The following is a 19404-nucleotide window of genomic DNA, read 5'->3' on the forward strand; positions in this document are numbered from 1 at the left end:
ATTTTGCTAAAAGTTTAATAAGAAATAAGTAGAATAAAAGCAATTAAAGTTGATTACTAATTTAAATGTTTCTTATTTCATACCTATCAATTTGGGGTAACTGCAGACCCCGCGCGACTAACAATGTTAGTTTATTGGCGCGCCTAATTAAAGGTTAAAGACAATTCAATAGTGTGTGGTTTGAAAAATAAACTAACAATATGCTATCGTATACACTTATAAAGCATGCGAGATAAAAGAAAACCAATATATTTTATTATTAACCAATTACTGTAACTGATTTTGATTGACAGGTCGTAAGCAGTCAGCCATGCTTGGCTTTATCATTTATTCATTAGCTTATTATACATATACTTATATTAACATTAAGTCTCTATCTAAGTAAGGCACACCTTCACAAATCCAACTAGATCGCGCATTTTCGGGCTGTCAGGTAGTCTATACGTTAATATTATCGAAGTCTATGGATTTAACCATGAGCTGCGATCACCTTTTATGTTGAGCTAATAGTGCATAGTACACAGAATATATCACACACAAAAACACAATATATCGAATCTAGTAAAAATGTTTGAAACCGTTCGATAAATAGACAAATATTAAATACGTTAATAAATAATAATTTTAATTATAACTGATTGACATCGTATACAACCCCGCTGTTAGTAAATTGTCAGTTGAAATAGATAGCGGTTTAAATATTTATGTTGTCTTTGACCCGAATATATTTATAAAATTATTAGGTTTCAGAAACATTATTTATCATAAAAAGTATTACAAATTCGCTTACTAATAACTTTAACTTAATAAATAATATTCTAGTAATGAAAAAATAAGCAAATATTATGAGATATCAAAATTAAGAGATCAACATATATTTTTTTTATTTTTTTATATATTTCCCTCAGTTTGATTCATTATATTAATAACAGTAATACTTTGAAACAAATTCCTTCAACAGCACGACAAAGTCTTTACGGTGTATAAAGTTAGGGGTAAAATACTAAAAAAACGCCAATATACGTGCACATTTCATATTAGCTAGAAGCAGGCGCAAATTAAAGGAAAATAAAATTTAAGGAATAATCTAGAACTAGCAGATTTTCAGGATAAATAGGCAATATAACTAGGAAGTGGCGGTTGGGTCAAGGGAGGTTAGCGCGACTGACTAATAACTCAGAATAATCTATATATTTCTAATATATCTATATATATTAATATTAATAATAATCTATATATATATATAATATCTATGTATACATATATATTGAAAATGGTCTTTGTTTGAGGATCTTTCACGCCTAAACCACTGAACGTATCGACATGAAACTACTACCATTCGATACGAAATTTAGATAGATAGATGGTTTATGGTTATTAAAAGGCATTTATTTTCTCAAAATTGATTCCTTTAGAATTCTTTTTGATGTCATTTCTTATACTACTACCGCTTCGGAAACAAATGGCGCTCTGAGAGAGAAGAAGCGGCGCAAGAAACTCTCCCAGCATTCTTTTTTCTGCGCTCTTTTCATTAAAAAATTTTTCGAATTCTAACGTTCCTTCATTAATTTATTTCCTTTTCATTTAACGCCGAATGAGTCTGTATTTGCATAGTTAATCTATATAGAAGGCATGTTTATAACATTGTTTATGTCCGATAATACATAATTGATTGTTACAGTCGAGAGCTATGTGGGCAGTTCCATGCCACTGTGGCGGGTGGATCGACGACAGATGGGGGCGTTCTTATGCATCGCGTCCAACGACGTGCCGCCAGCAGTCAGCAAACGAATCACGCTCAATGTTAATTGTAAGATATTTTATATTTATTTATTTAACAGTAATAGAATTTGATACAGTACAGATACAGCAGATACAGTGCACCATCGAGCAGTTCTGCTACAACACCGATTTCTGTAATATGTATATTGTCTTATGCAAAATGTTTCAAAAATATATCACAATACAATCACAATCTCTTATCTATTTCTGACTTTTCTTGCCTAGCATATAAAACAGTGGGAGGCTCCTTTGCACAAGAGTGGTAGTGCCATGTTGGGTCCTCACGGACACAACCGAATTGGGCCGGCACGCCACTCCCCCACTCGAAACCGACGTGAAATAGCGGCTATGCCACTGTGTTTCGTCCGGTGAGTGGGGTATCCGGAGGCCTACACCCCCCCTCCCAAATACAAATGGCAGCACAGACTAAAACGAGACTACTCCAGGACGGTACCAGGCTATGAAGACCTGGAGAATCCGTGATTGCCCAGGCTGCCCCGCGTATTCTGGAGGGGGCAAATCTGCGCTGACTCGGGGCAAACTGAGCAGGAGGCTCAAACCACCCTCCTCCACACTCGCTGTGGACTTTTGCAACATCAGGGGGCTTCGCTCAAATTTAAATGCCGTCCACTTTCACCTGGAGACAGCGAAGCCGGCCCTGCTCTTTTTAACCGAGACACAGATATCCTCTCTGGCTGATTCATCTTACCTTTCCTACCCGGAGTATAATTTGGAACACTCCTTTATACCACGGGCTGGCGTGTGCGTTTACGTCAGGGAGGATGTCTGTTCTCGACGCCTGAGTATTCTTGAAGGACAGGACCTATCCATCATCTGGCTGCGTGTAGACTGCGATGACCATCCGCGAATCTACGCATGCCTGTATAGGTCCCATAGCGGTAACGCAGAGACTGACCGGCTCCTCGAACACATCCAAATGGCTACAGATTCCGTGTTGGAACAGATCCCCACTGCAGAGATCGTGTTTCTTGGCGATTTTAACGCCCACCACGCCGAATGGCTAGGCTCACGTACCACCGATCATGCAGGGAGATCAGTTCACGACTTTGCCTTAGCATATGGTCTGACGCAACTGGTTATTGCGCCAACGCGAATCCCAGATATGCAAGATCATACACCTTCACTGTTGGACCTTCTGTTGACCTCACATCCGGACGGCTACCTAGATTCCGTTGACCCTCCTCTGGGATCGTCGGACCACTGCCTGATTCGGAGCACCGTGCCGATCACGCGCCCAACACGGCCCCGCTTATTAGGCTGTCGCCGCGTGTGGCACTATAGGTCAGCAGAGTGGGACGAGATGCGGTGCTTTTTTGCATCCTACCCGTGGAGGCAGATCTGTTTTTCGCTGGGAGATCCAGATGCCGCTGTTGACGTTGTTGCTGATGTGGTACTGCAAGGTATGGAACTCTTCATTCCATCCTCCTCTGTGCCTATCGGTGGCAGGTCCCAACCATGGTTTGACCGCTCCTGCAAAATGGCCTCTCGCCGAAAGCAGGAGTGCTATCAGGCTTGGGTCAATGCGGTGGTATCTAAGGATGTGAATTCCAGCGAACTTAAAAAACACATCAATCATGCCTCCAGGTCCTTCAAAAGAGTTATTGCTGACGCGAAGTCGAAGCACATTGAGACTCACAGTCATTAAATCGGGACTCACTTTTGGCCCGAATAACTATCGTCCTGTTTTGGTTTTGCCGACCCTTAGTAAATTTTTTGAAAAAAATATTTTAAGCAAAGTGCTTACTCACTTTAACACTTATGAGGTACTTCATATAAAACAATTTGGCTTTACTAGGAGACGCTCGACTACGCATGCAGGTGTTGAACTGATCAGGAATATTTTTGAGACCTGAGAGGAATCAAAGAAGAGAAGAGAATCGAAGAAGATACCAAGTGCATTATCACTTGGTATCTTCTGTGATTTATCTAAAGCTTTTGATTATGTTCAACATTCAACGCTGGTCAGGAAGCTATGTAACTATGGTATAAGAGGATCTGCACTCGATCTTCTGATCTCCTATTAAATAGGATAATAGAATAAAATTGGATTGAGAGGATCGATGTGAATGGCGGGGGATCTCATGGGACTCCTTTCGGAATGGGGGTACCGTAAGTGTTATTTTTGGACCCTTCCTCTTCCTAATATATATAATTGATCTACCTAAACTTGCGAAAAAAAACCAAAGGGAGTATTCTTTGCGGATGACACTTCACTCATATTCAAAGTGAAAATAAGCCAAGTGTCATGATATGACGAAGTAAACAATGCTCTATCTGACATCGTGGACTGGTTTATCGCCAATAACTTTTTCTAAAATGGTCATAAAACTAAATATATTAAATTTATGATTTACTAGATTACTCGGCAAACTTTGTTATGCTATATAAATTATTTTTAGTGTTCGACCGATTTTCCAACTTACTTTTTAAAGCCGAATAATACCACGAAAAAGCCGTTTCATTCTTCTGGTTAATTTTTTTTGAACATATTCTTTCTACTTTAAAGCAGTCACGTGCAGGTGTTATTGTGTTTGGGCTTGAAAGTTGCCGTAGGTAGTGGAGTTATTGTTTCATTTGAGCAACATGTCCAGGCCAATACAAGCTCAAAAACCGTATGTTCTTCACGATATCGGGTTCGCCAAATATGTATTCAAACAAACAAATTTTGTAATAGTCTTGTATTGTCTTTATATCACCTTAAGATAAAACTATACCTTATGATTATTATTTTAGAAGAATTAGTCTGTAAGTAATATTTAGAGAATGTAATCAAATACATTTATACAAAACTATAAGTCCTTATTTTTACCACGCTCCAATTTATAGACAGGCCTGCTGTTTTAATACATAACAATAAATTTTATATAAATAATTGCACTTACTATTACCATTCTCTAAGTAATCCAAAACCCATCGCTCAGACTATAAATATTAACGTTTATTTTGTTTTAAATATTCATATTCAAATAGAAAACAGCATTTCCATTCAGAGTTGCACACGCCCGTAGCTGCCAATACCTACGAACAGGGTTAAGTCAGAATAACAATATAAGCCGGCGACTGTCACATCTGGAAGCAGTCCAGAATAAAATTTGTCTTCGACCGACCGTACACTTTCCTCATATATTATGCAATTTACGGACTACAAATTCGAGAGTAGCCTGATTGGTAAATCAGGTTATCTGGCATAAACGAATACTAGTTATAAAAACACGAAACTTCGTTTATCGCTAATTGTAACTGAATAAGTTTGGTATTCGTAATAGAATATTCTACGAGTTTTATACGTACAGTTCTCGAACCTACCTAGTATTCACTTAGATTACTGCACATTTTTTTTTATAAAAATAAGGGACGAGACGAGCAGGACGTACAGCTGATGGTAATGGATACGCCCTGCCTTTTTTTCTTTCATTCTTGTAAAACAACAAAAAATTCTGAGCGGCACTATAACTGCGCTCGTCACCTTGAGACATAAGATGTTAGGTCTCATTTGCCCAGTAATTTCACTAGCTACGGCGCCCTTCAGACTAAAACACAGTAATGCTAACACATTACTGCCTTACGGCAGAAATAGGTGCCGTTGTGGTACCCATAACCTAGCCGGCATCCTGTGCAAAGGAGCCTCCCACTCACATTCCAGGATTATGTGAATTATGGTTTTGTCCTTAGCAAGACATCCTCTCCACTTAGGGCTGTTATATTGATTGTGAAAATGTGCTTATTATTTAGTATAGTATATTTATATGTAAATTTCTTTCTTAGTTTTGCGTTTACAACTTTCTTTATGGCTACTCACGCATATTGGAAGATGGAGCCTTGTCTGCCCAAATTCAAATATTTTTATTCAAAATCACTTATTGACAGTATAAAACTACCATCTTTCAAAAAAGACTGCCTCAGACCTGAGAAGAACGGCCGAAAGAAACTCAGCGGGCTTTTTTATATAAAAATATGGATTACAATGTGATATCGTACAATAAACATTTATAATTAAAGAGCACCAAAGAGTACTTAAGTGTCATTAAGAAAATCGTTCGTGCTATAGTAACTTTTCCCACACAAACTTTATTTAATAATTCTTTTAAATTTCGTAACACATTTGTTTTGTACATTTTCTGGGATCATATTGTAGAAGCATATACATCGCCCAGTAAAAGACTTACTAACTTAACTTAACCGAGTAGTAGGCATAACAAGTTTATGTTTGTTCCAAAATTTTAGCATTTATATACCTATTAGTGAGATCATCATTAGAAATACGTAGTTCCGAGTTACAAACATTAGATAATATAGTTGTTTGAACACTTATAACTGGACAACGGCTGGACTGATTTTTATTGATTTTTAAGTTTGTTGGATTTGTCTCCGTCCCAAATAGCAAAATAAACAATGAAATATTGACGAAAAATAAAATACTTTTTAATATCTAATTTTAATATTGCTTTTACCAATAGAAAGTTACATTTTTTGTGAGACATCATATGTTATATTTCCTCTCACATATCTCTCACTTGACGCGGTGCATAATATTAATAGCACCCACGACTAGATTTAATTTAATAAGTATAGCGTGTAACATGACTTTAATACTACATACATCAACACATGTATTATAAAGTGAAATATCGATACTTGTCAGTTCTTATTTGTTCAGTTATATAATTATTGTCAAAGCCGTGATATTATTTCACTAGTGATATTACTAAACTGTCACTACAACCAGGCCGTTAAATTGTAAGAAATGAAGTTGATTGACAATCTATCGTATGATTATAATATTACAAGTGAAATTATAATATCACGGCTTTGACAATATACCTACGACATAATATACATTACTTCGTTAATACAAGTAGACATCACCACGTCTAAAGCCCTAACTTACCCAGACCGTAACATATTCATTTATGTCAGTATAATACCCATTGTCATACCAAACATTTAGCAATGTTCAACAGTGTGAGGTAAGTTTGAAATTTAAGTACAATTTAATGCTCTTAAGTTTCGATCCAAAAGCTGTATTTTTATTGCTTTCTGCGTTAGAAAATACATATCTACAATGATGCAAAGCCCCGCATTGTATACAAAGGAGTCAGGTGTTCATAACTTAAGAATTTTATTTCGTAATACAGTACGTCAAATATGAACGCCATTTCCTATTGTAGTGGTGAAAAATATAGTCAGGAAAGTTGGCCGACTGCCAGTACGTGGGCTGCATCACTCACTATGAACGACACTCGAGGGATGAAGTGCAGTCTATAATGTCGAATTATCGCTCTATACATGTGTCAAAAGGAGTCAAATAAATCTATTACTAGGATACACTTAACTTTAAAAAAATTTGATTTTTTAAATAAAATAAAATCGCGGGTTATTATAACTGGTTTTTTACATTAATTATTGTCTAAAAGTAAAAAAAAAAACAGTGATAGAATAAACTTATTTTAAAAGAAATAAGAATAAAAAAATTTTAACAAAAAACAACCGACATCAAAAACTCGATTGCGACGATTTAAAAAATGCCGTTTGTATGGCGTGGAGCAGATCATGTCATGACAATCATGTAAATCTAAAACTATCCAAAGATTGTTACGAAAGGCTATTATTATTATTGCCTAAAAGTTACATATTTATTTTGATTAAAGCTAATCCGACTTTTCGTGACCTTTTCAGGGGACTGCGGTTGACTTGAGTCGAGATAGTATTTGTCATAGTTGTAATAATGTAGTTTAGCGACATTTGTTTGTATGTAAAAAAATTACTCGACAACTTTGCATGTATAAATTATTTCAATGAGTAAGAAAATTTACGTCTAACACATTTTCATTATGTATTTTCTATTAGTTAGTCTGTAAATTATAAATTTTAAACAAAGAATTATACAGTTACATAAAATGCATTAACTGTAATGATCATCGTCCATACTAAAAGCTCTTTCAAAAAGGAAATCATTTTAAGTATACTGTAATCGAAGAGTTGAAAACGACTTAAGACATACGCACACACACTCATACGCCCATACACTCATACACACATACACTCATACACACCTTTATATTTATTAGTTAATTATTTTTTATTTTGATTTAATCATAGTTTAATTAGAGCGTTAAATGTTATACCATAAATAGTGTGAACCTGTAATTGGCAGTCGGCCATCGCATAATATTTTTGTTATTAGTTTAATTTTTGTGTGCTGTTGGTTCAATAATAAATAAAAAAAATAAAAAAAAAAAAATCATTCCATTGCAATGCATTAATCGATATTATTTTTTAAATTAAATGAATAAATTAATTTTAACACAATATCATTCTAACACACGCATTTAAGAGTTATATAGGAGAAAACTTGGCAATCCTACTAAAGGATATTTTTGTAGAAAATTAAATTTGCATGAAGATAAAATTACACACTTAAATATTTTGTTTTGGTGCAAACGTAGGTACCTATTCATTTTAGTTATATGCATTGAATATACAATCAAAGTATAACAGTCACGCTCCTATAATTGATGTGAGTCCAAACGTCTTCGCAATTATGTTTCTAAATGATTCCTTAACTGGGCTATCTTGTCTTATAACTAAACCTTCTAAATCATCTTTCACTTTCATCTAAGTCTTAAAGTGTCTCAAACATCACCTGTGACTTATGATTTCTATTTCCTATTTTGTTTTCTACTACTAATGTTGATTCTTATGGAAAAGGGCAAATAAGCTCATTGTGTGATGATAAGTGATCACCTATGCACATTAACTCTTGCAACACCAGAATTATCTCGGAAGCGTTGGCAGTCAGAAGTAAGTTTCCCTTTTTCCCTTTTCTGTAGCCCTGAGTACCGTGTCAGATTGGATAAGGTTTCATGGTGATCTAGAGTTAAGTCTGGGAAGTGTAACAAATAAACTGTATGTAATATGTAATATGCTTCAATATGTATTCAATTAATATTACCTACTAACTAACTAAGATCACTTAGATTATTTATAAATCTATATAGTCTCTGACAGCTGTGGAATCATTGACAAAAATCAAGGTTGACTGTTTACTTCCATTGAACCATGCACTACACTACACACACTAACACAAAATAACAATCAAATCGGGAGTGTAAGACGTAGCTTGTCACGCACACTAAAGTAATAAACCTGGCTTGTTTTCATCGGTTATCTAGCAGCAAGAGGTTCTATCTAGACGTACAAATTATATAAGATTATTATCTATACTAATATTACGAAAAGGTTATAGTTTGTGAGGTTGTAGGGATTTATCTCTGGATCTGGAACCTATTTTGAAAATTCTGTTACCAACAGGAAGCCTCATCATTTGTGAGTGTCCATAGGCTTTATACTAACACAAATAATGAAAAGACATGTTCGTGGTTGCCAGATTTGTAAAATATAGGAAAAACCGTAACTTAAGAACGCTGCCTAACCATGAGAGATATTCTATTGCTTTGTATAATAATATGAAAGTAGCAATGGAACACCAAACAAATTTAGTTGCACAGGTATATGCCGACGAAGTAGCGGATAACAGTTAGTCAATAATATGTTGCAATGTTAAGTTGTATTTATCTACAAATTAAATTTGTAACCAAAATTTATGAACGATAAGGAATTCAAACCCGCGCCTCTCGGGTTTCGTCCGAGCACTCTTACCAACTGAGGCAACCGTTCGAGTGACGCATGGATCGTATATGGTATGTCTATTTCAACTCTCAGGTTCTGTCTCCGTCTGCTGGATCTTCGGTTACAGTTGATAACTTGCTTCATAATTGTATATTATGAACATGACTTGAGTTGTCGCTCTTCAAATCTAAGTTAATTTTGTTTTTAAGTGATATCCCCACATTTGGAATTAATTATCCAAATTGAATTCGTAGGTAACCAAAATTCATAAATTTTGGTTATTAAAATAAATTAAAACACAACTTAAATCATATCAGTATAAAAAAATAGCAATATGTTCTATTTTCCTATCTTGTCAAACAGTTGCACCGACAGTGAAAGTGCCAAACCAGCTCCTGGGTGCACCGCTTGGTACGGACGTCAAACTGAAGTGCTACGTGGAAGCCTATCCCAACACCATCAACTACTGGATCAAGAACAGAGGAGAGATGTTGCTTGACGGGTACGTGTTGACGTAAACTTTGAGTAGAATCATAATATACTGAATTTATAGAAATATATTTATTTACCATAGGGACTGACATAACATATTGCAAAAACACTTGGTAAAAGTCATGACGATACGTCAGTTATCAAAGAGACTATGACATGGGGAGAAAAACTGAAAAGAAACTCCGAGCCTATATTTAAAATGATATAACAACTTAGCCTGCTTAATATAAGATTATACAATTTTAGGTGGTCATTTTTTGCTTTTGTATCGATTTTTATGTAGTGTAAAACTTTAAAGATCTGGTTTTAGTTGATATTTTTATGTTTTTCAAAAAATAAAAATGATTATAAATATTGGAATCTATTACTAACAGTTCAAAATGACAGTTATATTGTATTGTAGATGACCTTGATAAAATTTTCACTTTTAAGCACACACTGACTATTGAGACTGTTCTTAGGGTAGGCTTTATTCGAAGTATAAGCAGTATCACTTACTCAATAGTTTGGATCATATCGATTTCAGTTCAGTAAATATTAGGAGTGATTTATTTATTTATTAAATGCAACATCAACATCATAATATTATAATTAACAATTAATGAATTTTAAAGGAACAGACACTGACTGATACGTGTCTATAATACCTGTAGATGTACACATCACTCAGTTTGGTTATTTAGTAAAATTTAAATCCATACAGTGTTAATGATTATGAGATGAATTAATGTAATTAAAATGCTTCATTGAAAATATTATAGCAATAAGAATCTAGTCAGCAAATTACCAGTTTTTTTTTATATTTAAAAATAAAGTAATATATAAAATAATAAAAGTGCATATTATTATAATATTAACAATTAAAACGTCAGAAATTATCATTATAACATTTAAGAATACTAAACAATTTATTCACCTCTCTAGTCCTTCTCTTGTATATAATATTACTTTATTTTGTATTGTTGCCTGAATAAAAAATTTTTTAATCTTTACGATGTTATCAAACTCGTGAATATAAACAGAAACCCAAATGTTATTACGACACGAAAACTTTGTAACTGACATTAAAAACACATAATTTAGGGCGCGTCCGCACTGCCCTATGTTCAAAGTTCAAAGGGTAATGTACCGTCAAAACAACTCATCCCTTAATGATTGTATTAAAGAAACTTTGCACGAATCGCAACTTGATTATACTTTGTTGTGTGTTATTAACCATGATAAGTTTGTTTTTTTTAACATCCTAATAAGAAACAATGTAATTAAATTATGAAGGTGGTCAAAATACGTATTTCAATCAACATATTTTATAGTTGTAAGTGCTATCCAAATTAGATAGTCATTATTATTATTTTTTCCAGGCCTTTTCATTCAATATTTTATAAGACCTAGTGTCTTATGTCTTAATATTGAATGTAAAGGCTTAGCTGGCCTGGCCACTCTTCAATGTGGCTTAAGTATACTAGCACTCACTGAGCACAAATTTAAAAAATCTATATTAGAACTTTTTTGACAAATAAGGCTTACTATATATAGTTCTTATCAAATAGACCACCTGGAATTGTTATAGTATTAATAAGAATATTGTTTGATTAACGCGAGTGTAACAAATTAAAAAAAAAATCACTTTTAAAGGATTAAAATGCGTGTAACAATTGTAATTGGGGGACGCGCTTTTATCCTACATAAAGTGTTTTATTTAGTATTTATTATATTAAGTGAGATAAACAATTTTCTTATACTTTTTAAAAGGTTTACGAAATGATGTAGCTTCAAGACGTTCAAAAAGTATTGATGCAATATTAATTTATGTATTTATTTAAGGAAAACCAACAGCTAATACAACATTTATAGATACTAACATACAGTTATTACTTGCATCATACAGATAGCCAATAACAGGTTTTTACTAATGGAAATATTGTAAGTATGTAGGTACACTATTTTGGGACTAAAATTTACGCTAATAGGGATACAAAAAACACTATAAAAATGAAATAAAAAGAAATGATAACTAGTTATAAAAGTTATGGGCTATGTAAATATGTTATTGTCACTCCCTATTGTAAATAAACATATTTCTCTTTCTATTAGGGGTTCCGCACCCTAAGTGTAAGCAACGGAAACACTAACGGCCTTACAAATAAACTTGGTATAAAGTTATACCCGAGAATATACCAGGAATATGCAAAATATTTACAAGTATACAATTTACTTATGATTAGTTTATTCGGACGTATAACGTTTCCCGCGTTTATGTGCGAGGCTGCCTGCACAACTGTCATGTAACTAGATATAGTAAAATAACTAATTAAATCAATTATTTATTTTCTTTAAATTCTAGGCCAAAATATACAATACGAGAAGAAAAATCATCGTACAAAGTGTCAATGTGGTTGACAATACGACAGTTTTCCAAGAGTGACATTGGGACGTATAACTGTGTGAGCACCAACTCTCTTGGCAAGAGTGAAGGAACACTAAGGTTGTACGGTAAGTTATAAGGAATGATCAAGAGATCACCTTAGTTACAATTATTTGATCGTCTGAGAGCGATGCTGCTAAAATTGTCGAGGATCCAGACAGTGAAAAGCTTGATCAGTTGACATTACGTAGAGAAGTCGCTTTATTGTTTGTCTTTTCACAATTTACTTATTTATTCAAGTATTTATTTATCAATTCCACCAAAACTGTTATATCATATATTTACTATACTAGCGTATATACTAGCGCATATAGACAAAAAAACGTGCGAGAGAAAAGAACATCTCTATCGGAGATACAGCAAGATAGAAAATATAAGCGAATATGTTATTATTGTCAATGTAATCAATTTTAATTGACAAGTCGTAAACAGTCATATACGCTTGACATTAGCTCCTTAGTATATTCAATATTAAACTACTTGCTAACGTACACATTGACAAATCAAATTTGCATCACGCATTACCACGCTGTCAGGTAGTCTATACGTTAGGATATAAGTCTACACTGATAACATTAAAAATTAAACGTGTTGAAAGCAGACACATAGCGATACATTTGTTTTCCTTTTCATGAAAAATAAATTAAGCTCAAAGCTTAAAACAAATTACTCAACTTGTGGAATATTTTCTTCATAAGAATGTATCGAAATAATGAAAAAAATAACTTTACTGTGATATCACTTTTAATACAATCATTTCAACTTAAAAAGACAATTTTATTATATAAAAATTACTATAATTTAGTTTCAAAATCAAATAAAATTATTTTTATTCAAAAATTTTTAATCTCTTATTGCCTATTATACCAAACTCAGTGGGTATTTGTTTTAAAAATCAAAAAAATGCAATTTACAATTTATTTATATTACTGAAGTTATAATGAATTAATTATTGTATTTTGTTTAATTAACGCGAGTGTTACACATTTAAATAAAACACTTATTAAAAGGGTTAAACAGTGTGTAATTGAAACTGTTTTTACATATAATAATAATAAAAATCTAACTTTTACGTAAAATCTGATGTAAAAACAGTTACAATTGCTCGCGTTTAAATCCTTTAAAAAATGTTTTATTTAAATAATGAATTCAGAAGTCTAAACTGTAGAAAAGTACAATATATTTTAAATGGCAACCATAACGTTGTGATTGTACAATCTTGATATTATTTCCACGAGGTTCATAAATAAAGTATTTACTCCATTTCACGACCCCTCCAGAGAATACTTGTGCTACTAGGCCGACGCTAAATAAATAATACACTATCTAGGAATTGCGAATATTCTCCAATATAAGTATCGTTTCAAGGAAAAATCGTTGACAATTGGCAAAAGATCTTCATTTATTTTCCATTTCAAACCTTTACATTGGCAGTTTGCCCGCTACTTATTGCTTCTTGCTTCCGTATGTTATTTGAACTCTAATAGCGACCGCGTCCTATTTGGGAGTACCTCTTGCCAACCGAATGTTTTTTATAAATTGATCTTGGAATTCTGACAACAACTCTAATTGATATTCATAATAATTACTCTTATAATATTTAAGCAATATATAAGTGAAATACAAAACAAAGTAAAATTCTGGAGTGTTCTATATATTTCTTTTAAATATCAGCCATGACGAACATTGCGTCAATAATCCATGAAATCAGAACAAAAGCATTATATAATAATTATTGAGATATTCGAGCCTCCAGACAAAAAGTTCTTCTGTAAATTTATAACTAACGTATGTTTTATTTGTTTTATATCTATATAAAATAACCTTAGTAGTAATATACGAAATAGTTTTACTTCCAATCCCAAAGAAATATAATATGTTCTGCTAGTTTTAGAGTCTCCCTGAGTGTTGTACGGAGAGGTTGTATAATAAAATATTGAAGTGACATTTACTACTATTCCGAGCTACTCACCGGGGGCCTAATGCTTAACATTTGATGATTATAAATAAGAATTCTATGTTTCTTTCAGTTCTGTTTATGCGAATTTACAGTAAGTTTTACATTGAGTCTTAACAGACTAGAGTTCCGTGCTATATGATTTCAGACAATTCACAAGTCATTGTTATTGAAAAATGTTATCTATCAGTCCTTTTGTTCAGGTTACTCTCTTTTCGAAAAGCGTATGTTGTATGTGACGACACGAGCAAGACTTTCTGATGGTAAGTGATCCTCGCCACCATTACAATGCAACTTCGAGACTTCTACGTCACTTTGAGATATAAGATGTTAACTATTTGGCTGAGATCTGTACAGCGTACTTAGACTTTGCTCAGCCTTTACTTACGTTAAACTTAGCTGAGGCCAAGCTTCAAACAAACTCTGATGTGGTATTTGTAGTCATTTGACAGCATAAACTATTCTATTCAATTCGCGATTCATAAACAGTACATTGTCGTTTATTATTGTAACAGGATCCAAAACTTATTAGATTATTAGTTATAATGAAATAAGTGGAAGTAGATGAATGATTTATCCGAAATGCGGTCTTGTTGACGGTCGAACAAAATTTGTGATGATGTAAAAATTTTTGATCTCCTTTTTGTCCGGCTTATAGTCTTCGTGATGAATAAATGAATCTTCGTATGAGTCTTCCTAAGTCTTCGTTATGGTGGACTTAAGCTTTAGCTTAGCTCAAAGTTATGTTTATATATACGGTCTTCGAATTAAATACTACTACTAGATAAGTCTGAGCAAAGTCTATAGGTCTCAGACTTATAACCCGTGTGATTAAGGAAACGAATCTAAAATGAATCGCTCTCACTTGCACATGTAACATCGCCTATCTGCCATCCATCCATACATAACGCATCAAAATTTAATTAATAAGCTAATCTTTTCTCAAGTTAAAACAATGTCAATATTAATAAGTTTAACTTAGAATAGTTAACTTAGATAAGTTATCACTTCGGTTGGGCGTCCCTAAACGCACACTTTTTTACATTTATGTACTTAATTGATATTTAATGAGTATGATTTATTTCAGAAATCAAATTAAACTCACCAGAGGACTTCAGTAACCAAATAAGCATCGCTGGAGGTGAGTGTCCTTTAAAAGTTTTCAGTTACATTAATTATCACATAATCTAGAATGAGCGGTTTACACGTAGACTTACAATATCTAGTATATTACTGCGCCACTACTTTTTTTTGCGCCCAGACAAAGGAAAAAGGGCTACCCTTCGGCATAACAAAGAGAGGGAGGGGGTGAATGCTCATGCATACCAACGCAGCCAGCTGCGTTTGTTATGTGGTATATAAAAGCTAAGTGTGTACCCACTAAACAATACCTGAGGTTTGTTTGCGCTTGATAAGCCTTCATCGGAGGCGACCTTCTCTTGGGGAGGGAGAGATGTAGCACAGATGGAAGAATATTAAAACAAACACATTAACTAATGAACATTGGCCGTGAATCATCGGACCACTCGGACTGTCAGGTCGTCTGCTGGTATACTCTAGGTCTACGGGTTCACTTTGTGGCATTATTTTGCGGAAATTCATTGCTATTTAAAATGTGAATGATCTTAGAGTCAGAGGCGGTGGTCACCTTACATCAAGTGACCCGTTAAGGGTTATTATATAATATATTATTATTATAGTTTAAATTGTTATTCACAGGTCTAACAGAAGCTGCAAAGGGAAACTCAAATGAAACATTGTTTATAACGAGGACTTTAATATTGATATCATTATTTTGTGCCGTTTATCTCAATGTAACCTGTTAGTCATTGTTAGTGGGTACTTGATTGTAAGATTTTATTCTTATCATTCAGGAATGAAATGTTAAAGATGCTCTTAACAAAACATTTCTTCTTCTCTGGATGGATGGCATCACTGTTGTCATTCCTTGGATTTATTCTTGAACCAATAGTGGTGATAATTTACTTATGTGACATTTCCCACTTGAGATCTTTTGATCTACTATACGATAAATTAATTACATGCCTATTATTCGCCACATTTTCAAAACTCAAATAGATCACAAATTAAGAAAATCTGAATTACTCTTTTAAATTATCAAATGTTTTAATGTAATGTGTGTGTTAGATAGCAAGGAGAAAATAATAGAACATATTATTGTTAGATATTCTATATAATTATATTATTATTCTTTGTTGATATAATATTACGAGAAAACGTGATGCAAATACAATAATTCAATAAAAATATAAACATTAAAAATTACTGATGCAATTCTCACCAAAAGTAACACTTCAACTTTACAGCTAACCAATTTTATTCCAATACCGTACAGCTCATAAATATAAGTTTATTATTCATTTTGTACAGTCAAGTGCCCTATAAATGTAAATAGGCGAGGTTTATGCTTTAAAAGTAATTTAATTACATGTTCTGAATATGTACGGTAATGTATATTATATTATGTACTGTAAATATTATTTATAAGCTGTTTTTGTTATGTTATTTAATAGTACATAGAAGTTGGCAAGTTGGGTTTTTGATTTATTATTAATTTTTATATCATACAAAAAAAGCTAATGTAATATCGATAGCATATTTATTGAGATACAAGTTTAAAGAAATACAGCGTTTGAAATCTTCTTTTATGTAAAATGTTTTTACTCTTTGTGAATACTTTAAAACTATCGAATACCTAATAGAACGGATTGAAACAGTAAAATAAAAAAATCAAAAGTAATATAAAATATATCTATCATTTTCATTTACTCGGTCATTTGATATTACTTACGAAAACTTTTGTGAATTGAAAAAGAAAATCTATTTTACAGAAATATTATATAATATTTTTGGTTGTATTTGTTCATATACCTAACTTGCCAGTAACTTTAAGTAATAATAATATACTGGAACTTCGCTTGGATCCGCCAAAAATCAATAGTTTACATGTTAGTGTAAACTGATCGCTCTATCATAAGACTGTTTATAACAAATAAAGTAACGGATATTAACGTGTGTTTGATTTATTTTTTAATCACAAATATTATAATTGTTATTATAATGATAATAATATTTTATGTTAACTGGTTGGATTTCCGTTTCAGGTTTGTCATGCTTATTAAAATGTTATTACTTATGGTGATGTCGTGGACAGAGTCGTTCCGATTACAAATATACAATGGCGGAAGTGAATACTCGAATGGGCGCTGTCTCGGATGACCGGTCGATCTTTCCAACATGTATATATAATTATATGACATGTTGAATAAATTTTCGTATAATATTTTTATTTACTAACAATGTAGTTAGTAAATTAGTGCACTATACTACTCAGTGATCTTGAAAATCCCAACATCTGTGCGGCGCCGCGCTTATAGCTGGGTCCAGATATGGTCCTTGGCCCGTTCTCCCGACGAGTCCCAGATAATAACGTACCCTCCCTCGCCTTCTGTTCAATATTTTTATCTAAATAGTTTTTATTTACCACAGTACTTCCCTAGCCCTATATGCTTCAATAAATTTCACGATAGTGTCGTTATCACAACATTTTGATCAGACTGTCTTGTACATTATATCGTATCATCTATGAAAGGGTCGAAAAAACCGACTCGCGAGCGAACATGATACGTATTAAGGTGCCTTAGCACTGTATAACTGTTCCGAACGTGCGTCAACACGATCTTGGGTTGCAACGCCGCGCTGATACGTTACGGAGGTAGGGAACTGACGAACCAGCTTTATATGTTATTAAGTCTCATCAGCCCTGTAATTTCACCAGATACGGCGCCCTTCAGACCGAAACACAAATAGTACATTAAATATAACGAAAGCTGTGTTCGATTCTGTTGGGTGGCAGACAAAGGCAATGCTGTGGTGTCCGAGAAGAAGGAGATACATAAAAATTGAAAAGGGGAGCGAATCTATTGTGACTGTACCAATTTTTTAATGACAAGTCGTAAAAGGTCAGCCACGCTTGGCATTCGCAAATTAGTATTTTAAATATTAAACCACTGGACAAACGCACACATTGACAAATCAAACTTGATCTCACATTATCGGGCTGTCAGGGCTTTATTATAAGTATATGGTCGCATAAATATCCTGTGTACAGCATCCGGTACTAAGAAGCCTCCGACTGGTTTCTTGCCAATTCTTATTAAAGCACAACTTTTTCGAAATTTTGAGCTAAATTACTTTTATTTGATATAATGCGTGATAAATCTAATTAAATCAAACTCACTTTATTTCTCTGGGGTAACTCAGAGTAAGGAGGAGGTTCCTTGAGCAAATGACACTTATGCATGTCAAAAGTTTTCTTTTTGTTTTTAACCTCATTCCCACATTTACAACTGGATCGTTTTACAATTTCAATTACAATATATAAGTATGTAAAGTGATACAAAAATACTGAAGCGGCAAATATTTAATGCACTCGTTAGTCAAAAAATAAATGTAAATTAATAAGTTTAAAAAAACGACACTCATTGAGAACAGATGTAGTTACACACACTGTTAATAAATAAAGGTATTGAGCGGGCGTTTATACAATTATATACTAGTCGCTGCCCGTAACGTCGTTACGTGGACGATACATAAGAGAAAAAATAAATCAGCGTTCGTAACAAACGTTTTCGGGCGACAGTTTTTTCTCCGAATTACTTTGAAAATACGACTGTCATGAAAATGTCATTTCACTTTTCGGATTAATACCTAACTTATGACACTTACAAATAATGTGGCTTTCTATTGACAATATATTTTTTTTAATCGGTTCAGTAGATCCATAGATTACCCCCTACCACCTTATAAACGTTACCTCTATATAATATCAGATACGTAATAAAATAACGTCATGTAAATATCTAATACCAAACAGGTTCCCTTTCAGCACGTAGCGACAAAGTAGATAATATTATATTTCATACAGAGAGAGTATGCTTCAAGCCGATGAATGTTTACCTTCATACTTCAGAGCTCACTGTACTTTCATTTATTACGAAGGCTTGATATTTTCAAATCTAATTTATTACATGTTTATTGAAATATACCACTATACATAGACCCTTGTTTTATTATG

General features: G+C 33.3%; 1 protein-coding gene across 3 annotated transcripts in view; it reads left to right on the forward strand.

The window, feature by feature from the left end:
• The window catches only part of LOC126968816 (limbic system-associated membrane protein), a 72756-nt gene extending 55418 nt beyond the window's left edge, over positions 1–17338 (forward strand). For all 3 annotated transcript variants that reach the window (XM_050813960.1, XM_050813959.1, XM_050813961.1), the window contains exons 6-10: positions 1682–1810; positions 9796–9934; positions 12269–12417; positions 15394–15447; positions 16026–17338. In XM_050813960.1, the coding sequence (XP_050669917.1) occupies positions 1682–1810; positions 9796–9934; positions 12269–12417; positions 15394–15447; positions 16026–16132 (578 nt within the window). In that variant the 3' untranslated portion in view covers positions 16133–17338. The remainder of the gene's footprint in view (positions 1–1681; positions 1811–9795; positions 9935–12268; positions 12418–15393; positions 15448–16025) is intronic.
• Positions 17339–19404: the final 2066 nt, after the last annotated feature.

This window comes from Leptidea sinapis, chromosome 16 (genome assembly GCF_905404315.1).
Source record: "Leptidea sinapis chromosome 16, ilLepSina1.1, whole genome shotgun sequence".
Taxonomy (NCBI): Eukaryota; Metazoa; Arthropoda; class Insecta; order Lepidoptera; family Pieridae; genus Leptidea; species Leptidea sinapis.